The following is a 15,213-nucleotide window of genomic DNA, read 5'->3' on the forward strand; positions in this document are numbered from 1 at the left end:
AAAATCTGGGCCATAATGGATTAGGTAGTCCAGTGTAGCTGGGAAATCATCAGTAATCATGATTTCAAGTGTTCTTCTAAGTCCCCCTTTCTCCCCAGAGCACAATTGTTAACAGATGCTGTATGGTTTTTTTTCTGTGATCATAAGAATATTATACAGACAGATCATTGCTATCTCTCTAATCTGGACTCTTTTTCTGTATCAGATTATTCTCATTGTTTTCATTTATAAGCCCCTTTTCAATGAAAAGCCAAGCTTTTAACCCAAAAGTTTCTAAGAAATAATAATCCTGATTAATATGGTGGAAAGATGTATTTACAGATGATCCTTTATTTAATACATTCCTTGATTGGGGGCAGCCTCATTTACATGCTGTGGCCTGCAAACCCTGCAATTTAAAAAAAAGAAATGAAACACAGTAATTTTTTCCTTGGTGGGTGTAAACATTTGCATTCCCACTATAGATATTAAGGGTTTTCCTGGCAGATGAGGATTATCAGGCTGCCTTAATCATTGCTGCTGCCATAGTCAGGAATTCCTGCTCTTCATGTCTCTCTGAGAAGTGTGGCGCTCCTGGCTCTGCAGCACCACTCCTGTCATCCCAAGGTGCCATTAGTGACTGACCTTCAGCATTTCTCTGCTGAGGTTTGAGGCTCTGACACTGAAAATTTCAGACTCCTGGCTCCTGTTAACTTTCATGAAAGCCACATGCATTGTCTCCTGCTTTGGAAATCAGAGAGACAGGTTAACTAGAGGAAACTGTGAATTTGAACAAGGGTTTAGGGGGCAAAAATATAAGTTTTTGCTCCAGAGGAAACCCTGGTGCTACAACCAACAACTGTAAGATCGTTTTCATGTTGAGATTTGATAAATCAAGTCTTTAGAGACAGGACAACAGAGCGGGGTTTTTTTTAACACACTGCTATAAATATGAAAATAAAAAGAAAAGCCAAAAACCCCAACAAAACACACAAATGCCCCACAACCTAAGAAGAACCCCCAAACTTTTACCTTTAATCTCCCTTTACCACAAAGCTTCCAGCAAAGCATGTCCATGATGGTGTTTGAGATTTGGATTGTTGCTATGGAGTATTTGGGTGTTTTGGAAGATGATGTTACAGCACCACAGGCTGTAGCATAACATCTTCTCCAGACCTTGTGCTGACTGGCCCTTTCTTGTGCCCTGTGGCCTCATCACAGCATGGTTCTTTATTACGAGTTTTAACATTTCTGCAAATTAATGAAATGCAGTGTAGTGTGATTGACTGCTTGTGCTTTTAAAGTCATTTGAGTGTTGAAGGTTATTTTACCCACAAAATACAGAACCCTTCCATACATGATCACACTGGAACAAAGGGTAAACAACTGTGTGTCAGTCTTCATCAGGTTTCTTTTGCTAAAGGGTTCCTGTGAGCTGCTTGTCCTCCAGTTTTCAGATTATGAAATGAGATTACAGTGCGAATATTATTTTGCATTTAAATTTTGTGCCCTCTCTCCAACACACATTTAGCAGTAGATTTAATCAGCTGTCTGAAGTCTTACAAGTACGTTGTTCTCTTGTTCTTCTGCACAGAGATCCTGAATGGAGGGGTATATGTTGGCCAGAACAAATTCCTCTGTTTTGCTGACACCATTCATTGGCAGGACATCGTGAGGAACCCCTGGGCCTCCAACTTCACTCTGGTTCCAACTAACGGCAGCTCAGGATGTAAGTACTGCTTTTATTCTCAGCCTTGTCATCCCCTCACCATGAGACATGATAAATATGGCCGCAAGTTTGCACCGATCCTCTGTTACAGGGAATTATATTGGTAAATTTTCCTTTCATTGTGCCCTGAATTTTTTTCTATGTTTGGCTACTGCTTGGAGGACCACTTAGTCTGTTCTCAAAAACAATTGTCTGTAGAGGGTGTTTATGAACATCATAGATTTTCTGAATTTTCTCTCATCTGCATTATTTTTTTCTTCTTTATTTGCTAAAGCCACTGTGGTGTGTGGAAGCACAGACGTTCCTGTTTGCTTTGCATTTGTTCCTGCTGCTCAGGCTGGTCCTTGAGTCACAATGGTCTGTCTATGGCATTGTAATTAGCTGCTGGAGTAATTATGGTGAAAACTCACGGATATTTTGACTTTAGATGAGAAGTGACCCTCAAAGAAATAGTTACCCTGTTGTCTTGTGTGTGTATCTCTGAAGAGAGAGAGAATTTACAGAGGGTGGAGTGTTCTTCACAATATAACTAATCATTCTCTCATTTTTACTGTTTTCTTTATTTTAATGCTTTCCATTCCACACTTGAAATATCTAGAGTTTCTTTATTTCCCTTCCCAAGAATTATTTGCCTTTAGTGAATCATTCTTATGATTCTTGCAGCAATAATGAATTGTAGTGAATGGTGGTGATGGGGTAAAAGTGTGTTTAAGCAAAATATCCCATAATGGAGTAAACTGCATTCAGCATGAATGCTGTACCATGAAACAGTACCCTCAGGATGTGCCAACATTGAAATTCAGAGACAGGCTGGGAAGAAGTTTATATCAGGGGTCAAAGGTGGCACCACAGTAGACATATTGTTCTGAGCATTCCAGATATGGGGACATTCTGGATTACTTTCCATAGTGAAGGTGTCCCTTGAGGATGTATAAATGACTGATTGCCTCTCTAGCTTTCACTACAGCCAAGAAACATTTCATTTCTTCTCTTTTATGTTGGGAACTTAATAAAAAAAGTAAAATGTTGAGACTCTGGGTAGGGACCGTTTGATGAGTCCCCGTAATTTCTAAGCAGCAACTTGTTTTTAACCAGGTGCTTTGTGGTGTAATAGATTTTATAGAAAGCTGACTTGCTTCTGTATATCTCATCTGTTCCCCCTTAATACCAGAGCACAGGTACTTGAGATAAGGCTTCCTCCAGGAGCCTGCCAAGCTGCACTGCTCCTCCACATCCCAGCTCCAGAGCTGAGCCTCATCATTTCTGCCTCCTGGCTGGAAACCTGACATAGTTGTAATGCAGCCAGCTCTCTTATTTGCATCTTAAAAACCCTCATCACTGCTGATGATCAGTTCTAGCCAGAACTGATGAAACCTTTGAAGGTGAGGGAATGCCTGTACCCTTTTGTGAGTCATTGCTTCAAGAGAAAGACTTGGTTCTTACTCTGTTTTCTTCTGTTATTGGGTTTTCTTTTAACCTTTCCCAGCTCTTCAAGATAAATGCTTCTGCTCTTTTAAAAAACCAACCAACATCAATACTATCTTTTTGAGGTAACAGAAATTTTAGTGCTGACTCCAGAAGAACTGGAACAAGATCCACTTTGAGCACTTTTAGAATCACACCCTGAAAGCAAAGAAGGCAAATATTAGCACCCACACACAGCTAGATGAAAAAACTAGCAAAGTATGTAGCAAAGTCCAGTTTTCTTCAAAGTTTTTTTAATTCCTTTTAAGTTGTTTTGAAACATAGGGAAGGAACAATTTGTGCTTTGCCATTTGTGCTTGATAAATAAGATAAACAGCATTATTCCAACGATGATTGAGAGCTGTGCACCAAGGCAGCTTTATTAAGACAGCCACCCAAATTTTACTCTATTTTTCCTTGCTTGGTGCACAACTGGACTGTGTTTAATTTAATAAACATAAGTCTCTTCTGAGAAACTCAGTCCCATCTCAGTACAATTCATGAGTCCTGTGAAATTTGATTAAATTAGCTAATCCAAACCATTTCTGCCATCAAAGCTTACATAGGTGAAAATATAAACCCCATTATACAAAAAGCCAATGAATGCTTAAAAAGGTCCTAAGGCTTTGGGTAACAAAGAACTCAGGTACAGAAATCACCATTTAAAAGAGCCTGTAATTAAACACCAGTCTGTGTGTGGATGCATACGTGTACTATGCACACACACATAGGACCTGGAGAAATGAACATTGAATTTTAACCCTGGAGATTGGTGTAGAATGTCATTAAATAAGGTACACACTTCTCAATTCAGGCTCACATGTCACTTTTCACAACCTGCCAGGGAGTGTGAGTGCTTGCTGTGCCCAGCCCTGCTTTTCTCCACTGCTGCAAATGATGCTCAGTGCATTCTTTTCTGCACAGACTGTGACTCATGCTTTTCTGGATCCAGCATGTGTATGTATTTACTTTTGAAGTCTCAGGTGTCTCCTATCCAATGGAAATCTTGGCTAAATCCACTGGAACTACAAGAGTACGTGTTGCTTAGCATTACTGAGGATATCCCAATGTCAGAATATTTTGGAAAGAACTACTGGGTTTTACTGTTTATCTATAAGCCTTTGCAGGAGGGAATGTGAACCACCCAAACCTGCTGTGTGAAGCTCAGCAAAGTCCATCCTAGCAGTAATTTAGAGAAGTCTGTGGCAGTGTGAGATCCTGTAAGACCTGGCCAGCAGCTTCATGTCCCATGTTTAGCCACTACTGGCAGGACTGGAGGGTACCTTATGTCCCAGGAATTGTGAGAGCTGTTCCACTGAGCACCTCAGCAGTGATCCCTGGCAGAGAATACATCCAGGGACAGAGGCTGTGACCTGCCATGAGTGTCACAATCTGGTACGTCATGGTTCCAGCAGGAGCAGCACCACACACAGCATGGTGCTCTGGCATCACTGGCGTTGTTTCCAGCCATCACTAGAGAGCACAAAATCTCCCCAGAGGTGTCTACATGTCCAAAAGAGAAGGGCCCAGCCTCAGAGAAGATCCCCATGCTGGGCTTTGGCCATGGCCAGAGTGACTGCAGCAGATTGATGTGAATACAGTGTCACACCAGGCACACCAGTGTGTGTGGGAGCTCAGGGCATAGCCCTGTCAGGGAGCTGACACTGCATGTGCCCATGCTGTTCCCTTCCCCAGCCAGCTGAAAAGGCTGATCATGGTCTGACTTCAGGGATAATTTCACCTGAACCCTCCCTTGCTGCTCCAGTGCAATCAGCAGAGGAAGACAAAAGGGCGGAGCAAAACGAAGACACTCTGGAGTAAAATCAGTCCCCTGCCTTCTGTGCCTGTTTCATACCTTGGATCTGCCAATTCTGGCAATCTCCTTCATTCACATCAGTGCTAGACAGCAGAGAATGTGGCCAGTGAGCTCTGGGAATAAAGCTCCTCTGATTCCCTCCTTCAAAGGCTTTCATTGTCACATCAGTGTTAAGGAGCCAGTTGAAAAGGCCATGGTGTCTTAAACACTGGCAGAAACACTGCAGACATGTGAATCCTGAGTGCTGCTTCTCCTTTTTTCTTCAAGTTCTGATCAAATGCATGCAGAAAAGCTCGTGTTGGAGGCCTCTGAATGACACGGTGTCACTGTTGAGATGCACAGAGGCAGAGGCTGCTGGGGCAGCACTTGGATAAACAAATCCTGCACCAGGGACCACACGTGCTCCAGCTCTCCCAGGACTGTGCCTGGCATCTTGACTCATACACACACTGAAATATTTACTGCTTGCACCACCTTCCCCTACTGGTGTCTTGTAGCTGGAGCTTTTGAAATTAGTTGTAAGTTGAAAACAGCCTTCTCTTCTGTCTACCTGAATTCTGTGCTGCCAGCCTGGGGTTTTAAGCTGAGCACATCACAGTGGCAATCTCAAAAGCTCTTAACTCTCAAAGGAACAAAATTTTCCCTTTAGGTTTACGTTACTGAAATTGTTTCTGCAATGCTGAAAATCTATTTTCTCTCCTTCCAAGAATCAGCTATGAATTCAAGTATTGGCCAAACATGCTGAAGCCTTGCTTTGCAAGAGCCTATTCCCCTGTTAGCCACTGTTTGGATTCAGTCCCTTAACTGGAGAGCTGGAGTTCTGCTCTTCAGAGGTCAAAACCCAGGATGCAACTCCCAGCAGGGAAAATAAAGCAGGGGAAAAGCATTAGGCTTCTTGCCTAAAATGCCTCAAGATTAGTAGAGCTCTCTGAGCAGCTTTTGGGAGAGTCCAGTGAAAATCTGGTTGCTTTAATCTGCATCTTCAGTGTTTTCTTCAGTTTTGTTGTTAATAGGAACAGGACAAGGTTCACATTTTGTCAGGTAGGCTCTGTTACAGGATTTGACAAAGGGCGTAGTATTAAATCAGCATTTTCAGAGGAACTTTACTTGGAGCTTTTGTTGCACAGAAAAGCTTGTAGAGTTTGAATTGTTGCATTGAGGTAACTTTCATAGCCAATAGCATATGTTCAAATCAGTAAATAATGCTCTTAAAAATACTGAAACGATGGATGTATGTTCATGATAGAGCTAGTGATTGTTTGGGTAATATGGATGCAAAAATCACTCTCCATTTTCAAGTTAAAATTAAGTTGCTTTTCAAGAAGTTATTTTAAAAATGCTGGACTGTGTGTTGGCATGTGCAGAATAAACTCTGTGAAAATTACATCCATTTTGAAGTATTTTCCTGAACTGAAGTTTCTGCTCAGATTCTGAAGTGCAGTGAGATCTCTGAAAAAAATTTCTTTTGTCAATCTGGCTTTTCAACTGAGTGCCTATCAGCTGTGAATAAAACTGGAATTTTTGGCAAGGTACTCTTTCAGGCAGAACAACTTTAGTTCCTTGCTCTTCACAGCATGGTACTCCTCTGTCATTGCTTTGAATGTAATTGCAGCCTGTGGTGTGAGAACACCCCAGTTCTGAACTGTGCAGAAGCACTACTGCAGAGTTACAGGGAGAAAAGGCTTGGTCTTCATTGCCTGTGACTCAATAAATCCCATAGTGTATTCTGTAGGGGAAGGGAATACAGGTGTCCTGGCCCCTGATCAGTAACAGCTGTGTTAATTACCCAATACAGCCTGGCCCCAATGAGCCACAGCTGTAGCCAATAAAGGTAAGTGTGATAAAAGGGAGTGGGTTTGCTGGTGAGAGAGGATCATCATAGAGGAGAAACTTTGAGGAAAAGGGAATGAGAGGATCATGAAAAAGAAGGATCCTGGGGAGAGAGAATCCCTGCAGTGAGGTCAGCCTGGGTGTGCAGTCAGAGCCTGTTGTTGAACCTGCAGTCACAGTCTGGCTGGGGAAAAGCTGCAGTCACAGGCTGCAAACTGATCCCTGCAGTCAGAGCTCAGCAGGAAATAAGCAGCAGTCAGAGGCTGCAGGGGAAACCTCCAGCAGGAGCTTGGTGCAGGCAGAGTCAGTGAATGGTTGGGGTCAGGATGGCTGAGGTGTAAAGAGGAATAAACCAGGGCCCTTTTCATGCTGTGATAAACAAGAAGTCTGTGTCTCAGCTCATTTCTACCCTCTAACAAGGGGGCTGCTGCAGCAGTATTCCGGGGAAACACTACTTGAAAATTCTGCTCTTCCAAAACTTTACTCTTTTTTGCCTACTGATTGATAGATTTTTCAAGGGTAAAATGAGCCTTGAAACATCATTGGCTCTGTATGAGAAGCCTGGAATAGCATCAGGTTCCCTAGTGTGGAGCTCAGTAACTTCCCTGGCTGCAGCTTATCTTCCAACCTGGCTTTGAGGTTCTAGTGGCTGTGGGCCCTGGTACTCTCTGCACTCTTCTGGCACTGCTCTGGAGCTTTGCAGAAGTGCAGACGTCCCTCCAGAAGTTGGCTGCTTCCTAATACTAAGAGGAATAATAGCAGCTGCCTTTATCTTGAATTTGAGCACAATTGTAAATCATGGATGTTGCATCTTCTGCTTTCTCTGGCTGGCTCAGAGCTCTCCTAGGCAGCTTTTTCTCTCAGTGTGCTGTGTCATCAGCTCACCTCCTGATTTTCTTCTAAAATCTGGACAGATAGAGGCCCTGCCATCTCTCACAAGGAGAAATTTCTTTTCAGCCCCAGAGTAATTTTCATTGCTTATCAATGTAAAATGTATATTTTTCAGTTTGCCTTTAGAAGGCAGAAGCCAAATCACCTGTGGCATTTCATTCCTCATGTAACCAACAGAAGTAAAAACTAAACCCTTTGTGTTTGAGCTTCATGTGAGGAATTTGGTGTTCAGGCAGTTCTGATATCTGTGTAGTTTACAGACTCTCTTTTTTTCCTCCAGCAAATAGAGCCTGTGTGTTCTATTCTGAAATATGCAATCCTATGTTTGGCTCTATAAAAGTCATTTGGTGTGAGTGACTCCTGCCAGCCTGGCTCACTCTCTGGTACTGGCTGCTCCTCACTGTAATTTGCTGGGATTTCACTCCTCCTGTCTTCTATGTACTTTATTGCCTGAGATATTTTAATAATTTCTAAACCTTTGTCTGGAATATTAAGAAGTGTTGGTCCTGGGTATCCCTGGGGAACAACACCCCAATTGTATTCTAATTGCTCATTTACAGCTACTTTTGGAGAGTCCCCAATTAGCTGGGTCTTAATGCATTTTTCATGTGTTTTATTAATATTGAAACATAGAGACAAATCTAATTAAATGTTTACCATTTAGCCAGTGCTTTGCATTTTAATTAAAGGAACAAAAAATGGACTTCCCAGCTGTAAGTGGATACATTAGGCACAGAGCAGAGTGGGGGCAGAGGGTTCTTCCAGCTCATTACACTCTCCTGCCCCGCAAAATACTCATCCTTGTGGTGCCTTCTCTCTTCACAGCTTCACAATATTTTGAATTGTATTTACTTTGAGTACCAGTTAGAGTTCATCCTTATTTCTAGATTTTTTTCCTTTTTCCTTTGTTTACCATTGCTTCTAATTTTTCATTCAAAAGGTCAGCTATACCTTTTGCATCTCTGCTGTCTATGTATTGTCCAAGAACACTTTTCTTTGTTCTTTGGTAGGGGTAAAACTTAACAGTAGGATAGGCTCTGATATCAGCAGTCCAACAGGTCTGCCCCATATGCCTGGCAATCTACTTTTCCAGCTTTTACCTTTGCTTTAAGTTTGCTATTATGTTAGCCCTTGCAAACATCTCAAATTCAGGAGCAAAACTTTGGCAAGGTCCACACCAAGGAGCATAAAAATCGATGACCCAATGATCTTTCCCATTTAGAATTTTGTCTGTGAAACTCTGAGGGGTGAAGTCTACGGATACCTGTGGTAAATATCCCATACCCAACCTCTGAGTAAACAGGCACCTCTGTGCCATCCATTGTAGTTATAATATTGATGAGCCATGTTTGATTTTTGAGGAAAGAGTCTAATTTCAGGATAGCCCCAAACACTTTCTTGGTGACAAAAAAATAATATTTTTGACAATCTACACTGCCTACACTGGTTAACCCATTTAACATCCTGGCCATTTTCTTCCATTCTGGCATTAAAGCTTGACACCAAAGCCCTGAATTATCCCAGTTACCAGTCAGCAGCTGAACACTTAGAAAGGGAAGCTGACTTCTAACACCTCAAAGTCAAGGGACTTTTCAAAAACACAAACACAAGGGAAGGCAGTTCTGCCTCCTGTGGGTCAAGGCTCCACTTGCTTTGGCAGATGTAAGCATTCAAACAATATTTAAAACATACAGACAAAGAGAAGCAGATTCTTCAGCACTCCAGGTGACCCAAACAAACATGTTCATTGTTGTTTCAGATGGAGGGAGGTTTCTTCTCCTGATACTTGAGTCCCTATCATTATGTTCCCAGGGGCTCACCTGTACCCCAGGTGTCAATTCTGGATTGGCAGTGTCCCCAGCTGCTCCCTGCCTCACTGGGCTCTGTCTCCAGTACCCAATTCACTCTACAGCCCAATTTTCCATCACATTGGGGTCACCATCAAGTGGAAGTCGAGACACTGCACTCAAAGTGCTTCATTGAAAACTTCAGAGAGCTTCAAGTATCAACTCCTTGTTATCTAAAAGTCTTTCACACCTTTTCTCTGTTCCAATCCCAAGGGCAGCTCCACACAGCTCTCAGGGTCTGTCCATCTATTCCAGTAGTCTGTAGACTAAATATTTCAGCTCTTCTCCCACTGATGAGGGAAGTGTTCCCAGCTCCATCCAGACTGAGCTGGGACTCTGCTGTCCCTAGCACTCAGCTCTGGCTCTTTCTCTGAAGTCTCCTCTCTTCCTCCTGCAGTTCTGGCCCACTCTTTCCTGTCCCTAGCATGGTCACCTAACCCTGTTTATCCTACATACAGCATCTTACCCTTTCTGTCCTTTTCTCCTCACAGCACGGCCAGCAGGCTCCAACTGACCCTGTACCAACTAACTCATTCTTTATCACACTCATAGCTGGGAGAGCAAGGCTCTTCCCATTCTTTGGTAATTGACATAGCTGTAATACATTAAGGGTAAGATTGCTTTTAATACTATCTTTATCTGTCCCCCCACAGATATTTGCATGGAGTTTTGTAAAGTGATAAGCTTTATATTCTCCCTCAGGTATTGAGTCTGTGTTTGGAGTTGCCAGAAAGGGATGTGGGTGAATTTGTATACAGGCATTTATTGCAGCTACAGAATGAGGCCTGACAGGTGGGCAGCCCCTTGATTTAATGTTCAGTAGTGACCTTGTAATTCTTCACAGAGCACAGTAACTCAGCTTTTGTACCAGTTGTTGCAATATTAGAGAAGGATTGTTTCTGCACAAAGCCACTTATCTGGAAATTTATACTCAGGTCGGACCACTGGGTGTTTAACTCTGAAGTAATTATATGGTAGCTATGATGAGTAGGGGTTTGTCAATTTTGCAATCTCTCCCAAAAGTCCTGACCTTCCACCAGTTCTCAGGTGTGCTGTGCCTAAACTGTACAAAATGCTGTTCGTGTCCACACCAGTGTTTTCAACTGGGCCACCCAAAACAGACTTCTGCACAGGGCCAATGAAATGCAGTCTTGGATCAGAGCAGGAAAAGGATGGAGTCCTTTCCCTCAGGTATTAAAAAAAAAGCCATTGGTTAATAAGGATTAAGGAGAGGTGAATGCAGCAAAAATAAAAGTACAAGGAAAGCTTTCCTTTGGCCCCGTGGAGGCTTCTGTAACAGGAGACAATTACATGTGAATCCTGAGTATTTTTGAACCAACTCCCCTGCCCTCAGTACCAGGACAGAGATGAGAGAACCATGTTCTGTCCAGTTATTGCTGCGAGGCATTTTGTGTCTTTTTCCCAAGCCACGAAGATTTTGCTCTGCAGAAGGCCAGAGTAACAGCAATATATTTATGTATGCTGGTGAAAAGAAAAGGGGGAAGTGACTAATTCATGCTTAAAGCCACCCTTCAGCATAGCTAGCGTATCATTTTTTGGTGTACATCTAAATTGGAAACTACCTACGGAGAAAATGGCATTGCAGAAAGTATATCCTGAAGACATTTGTTATTGCAGAGTTTGTTAAATTATAGCCTTTCATTGAGGTTATTACTTGGAGTTCAATTAACATTTTAAATGTATGTTTGGAGACCAGCAAACGGGGCCTCAGCAGACAGGTGGTCTGGGTACAGAACACGTTTCCTGCCGCCACCATCACCATGGCAAAGCCAGGAGGAGAAGCTGTTCCTTTCCATAAAAAGCCACAAACACCTCAGCCCTTTTGTGAAAGCTCCTTCCATGTGCCACATGCTTCATGGGCTCAAAGCCCTGCACTTCAGCAGCAGTTGTGGTTCCATGGACTTCTCAGTTGGAAAGAAAAATTTCTATCAGATAGAAAGTCCCACATCTGCCTTTTGTTCAGGGTACATGGAGGCTGCTTTTCCTTCCATTAAGGACTCTCTAGTCCAGACAGAATTTACTTATTTACCTGGAATTGAAAGGCAAATACAGTAACAGAAAAATTTGATTTTAAAGAATAGTTTTTGTCAAGCAGGTATATCTGAGTGTGGAGGAATAAATGAAATCTAGCGGTGCAGTGAGCTTGATTTGCGTTAGAATGCCAAGCTGGACTGCTTGAAGTTGCCTGTAATGTTTTTTCCTCAACCCAGAACAGTGTGTTTTAAATAAAGGGAATCAGTTTAGCTCTCTAGTAAACACCTTCAGCCAGCATTTTCAGAAGGGATTTGTCAATTGGTGACTGCCCTTGAAACAGATTTGAAAGGCAAGCGGACGTGGCGTCTAATGGAAATACGACGCCTCTCACAGTTGAGTTACTGAATAAAAAATAAGTAATGAACACAAATAAGGAAAAAAATAATGCTGTGAGGGACAGAATTCCCTATGCTGCCAGGACCCAGCAAAGTAGCTGCTACAGACATAGATTTCTAGAAGTCATTGGCATGGAGAAAACCAGCATTAACAGTTTCTGAAGAATCTCAGGCATGAGCATCTCTTGGCGCTGAGAAATATATTTTGCAAAAATATAAACAAAAAACACACGGCTACAGAACCAACCCAACCTCTGCCAAAGTGCTGACAAGCTTCACTGAGTATCTTCCTTTATTCTTTTAGCAGTTGCAGGGTGAAAGTCACTCACCCAGGGGCAGAGGTTACCATGCTGATGTATAAAATATTACAGTGGTTCTGTAGTTACAGAATTGAAGCAGGGCTCCACATAGTGGCGTGTAGCAACTGTTGGCAAGTGCTTATCTGTTAATGGCAACCTGTGTGTGTGTAATGTATTACTGCACAGCACCTGTTTATGAGCAGATTGATGTTTAAGTACTGTATTGCACAAGGGAGAGACTTCCAGGCTGAATGAAAGCACTCCTCTCCATTACAGGCTGCTTGTTTATCACAAGCACCGGTGTTTCCTGAAAGTAGAAAACAACCCCCAAATACTCAGAATATTTAAAATAGCCTAATTGTGTGGTGATTGCCAGATTTGGAGGGAGTGGGTGGGTGGGTGGGCTTGGTCTCACAGCCAGCTTCAGCTGCTCTCATGACCTGCCTTCAAAGAACTGCTTAGGGAAAGGGGAAGGAGGGAAAGAGTATAAAATCAGCTGCTGAAGAGTGTCTGCAGGATCTGTGTGTCTCCCACTGTCCATGTCCCAGCCCCCACTCAGATGGGCTTGGTTGGTGCCTCACAGGGGTGGGTGCAGTGTTGGCTTCTCCCAATGCTCTGTTCTCCTCCCTTCATTAAACACAAAAACACCCCAAGCCTTTGTTGCTATCACATCTGTGTTTTTAAAGGATTTTGTTAGGTCTGTCTCTTCTGGCAGAAGCTTTCAAAACTGTCATGAGAGTTGCTGTCCTGTGGACAGCTTGGCTAAAGGGCTCTGGCCACAGGTCTGCTCAAAGCCAGGGCAACTTCAGGGTCTTCCTTCTAGTCCCTTCACACCTCCTGCGGTGTTACACCCACATGGCAGTCCCATCATGCCCAAAGCATCACCTCCTGGCAGATCTCTGATAACTGAAGATTGTCCAGGACACTGCAGTCTGAAATTTGTATCATTATTTTCATTAAATTTTTGTGTATAGCAAATGGGAAATCTAAATATCAGAGTATATATCCAACCACCATTTTCAGTGGAAAATGGGCTTCTGTGGTCCAAGTGTTGTTTTGTAATCATCAGATTTGTTTCAAATAGCCAGAAATACATTTTGGGTAAGCACATTAAGAGGCTTGTGCAAACTTAAAAAAACTGTCCTAAAACTGCACTCTAGATTTCATGGGAATGAGGAATTGCTTTCTAGTATTTCCATATAATTGAGTCAGAAGATGATTAAAACATTAGCACTTCTAAATACACCCTGCCAGACTCCAGGAATACTACGTGGGATCGAGAAAGAATAAAATTAATTTTAAAAGCCAATTCAGTTTCAACTTCTGATTTCCTTGCTTTGAGGTTTCTACTTTGTTTAAAAAATTAAAACTGTATGTCCCCCTGTTCGAACTTTATTACTGCTTTGGCTGCATTACAGGAACATTAGAGCAGGACAGTATTTTGATTTATGTGCTATTGACTGACTTGACCTGTTTGAGGAGCTGCTATTAAACCCACACAAGAACACTCAGATCTGTGTGTTTGAGTTTTGAAAATTTCATCTAATGGTGCAGGAATTTTTCAGCACTGCACATCCTGGTGCCCAAAAAAGCAACTTATATCTGCATCCTTCTGTTCTCAGCCGAGCTATGCATTGGACAGTAAGTGCTGCTGCTCTTATGGACAGAGACCTGGCTCCAGATTTATTCCAGGCATTGCCACAGGTGCCCCTGTACTCCCCTGCTTGTTTGTGTGTTTGGATTTCCTGTGCTGTCACACCAGAAAAGGGCCAGGTCTGAGAGCCAGTGGGCAGTGACCTCAGGCAGGGAAGGGTGCAGGTGTCAGTGCTGGGCATGGCAGACCCTGCTGCTAGGACAGGAAATAGAGGCACTTCCAGACACCCCATGCAGGGGGAAATGCTGAGGTGAATATAAACATGTTGGCTTTCTGTGGTTTCTGTCTGCTGGGATCTGCAGTGCCTTCCTCTCACAGACCTCTCTTCTGCTCACACTCAATATTCCTCAGTAAGACAGACTTTTCTCCTCTTTTTCTCTGCATTATCAGCTCAGGTGTTCTTCAGGGTGTGGGGGAGCAGGGTTCAGTTTCCTACCTTGCATCAAGGCATTCAAATCTGTATGTGCTGGCTCTCACCTCCCAATGGAAACTGCCCCAGGCTGATCTTGGTGTATTTCCTACTTTATCTATTGAAGTTCTGAGTTAAATACATGAAGTTAAATACAGAAATAGTCCTAGGGGTGCTGTGCTCCATGGATCTCCAGTGACCACAGCCATTGAGCTGCGGGGCACGAGCCCAGGAGTGGTTGTGTGCTGTGCCCAGCTCTCTCCCTTTGGGGCTGGAGAGCTCCCTGTGTCAGGAGAGCTGTCCTGGAGAGAGGGATGGCTGCCAGCTCTGTGCTCTCCCCTTCCAGAGAGCAGCCCCCAGACTGTTTGTTGTCTTTGCTGGCCCAAAAGGAGAGAGCCTTCATCACAAGAAGCAAAGGAGACAATGAGGTGCCTGACTCGACACCCTGGGTGAGAGCTCACATGCAGGTGGTGGGATAGCACCCTCTCCTTCCTCACAGAGGAAAGGGAAATTAAGAGCTACTCCAGTGTGTTGAAGGGGCCTGGGGCTGATCTGTGTGCCTTGGGCATGGTCCACTGGAAGGAATGTTTCATCCTGCTCCTGGGATAAATCCCTGTTACCAGGGGCTGGGCTGCTCGTCTGCTCCTGCCGCACTGTGGGGAGGAGGGGCAGTCACCTATGGATGATTTCTTTAACAATAATGATTACAGCACAAGGGTTCCTGAGGCTTTGTTGTTCTTGATGAGCCTGCCAAGCAGCAGGTATGACTTGACCTATCCTTTTAGCCTTCTGGCTGTGTCTCCCCATTTGCTCAGCATCCCTGTGTGCATGTTCAGGAAGGCATTTGATGCTGATTGGAACTAATTCACCATCACAGTGGGGGGAATTCACTTACACTGCTCTGT

At 43.3% G+C, this 15,213-nt stretch overlaps 1 protein-coding gene across 2 annotated transcripts in view; it reads left to right on the plus strand.

The window, feature by feature from the left end:
* The window catches only part of ERBB4 (erb-b2 receptor tyrosine kinase 4), a gene marked incomplete at its 5' end in the record, with an annotated part of 578,832 nt that overhangs the window by 387,414 nt on the left and 176,205 nt on the right, over positions 1–15,213 (plus strand). For both annotated transcript variants that reach the window (XM_083864953.1, XM_083864954.1), the window contains one exon: positions 1,574–1,708. In XM_083864953.1, coding sequence (XP_083721079.1) covers positions 1,574–1,708 — 135 coding nt within the window. The remainder of the gene's footprint in view (positions 1–1,573; positions 1,709–15,213) is intronic.

This window comes from Zosterops lateralis (genome assembly GCF_965231275.1).
Source record: "Zosterops lateralis genome assembly, chromosome: 7".
Lineage (NCBI taxonomy): Eukaryota > Metazoa > Chordata > Aves > Passeriformes > Zosteropidae > Zosterops > Zosterops lateralis.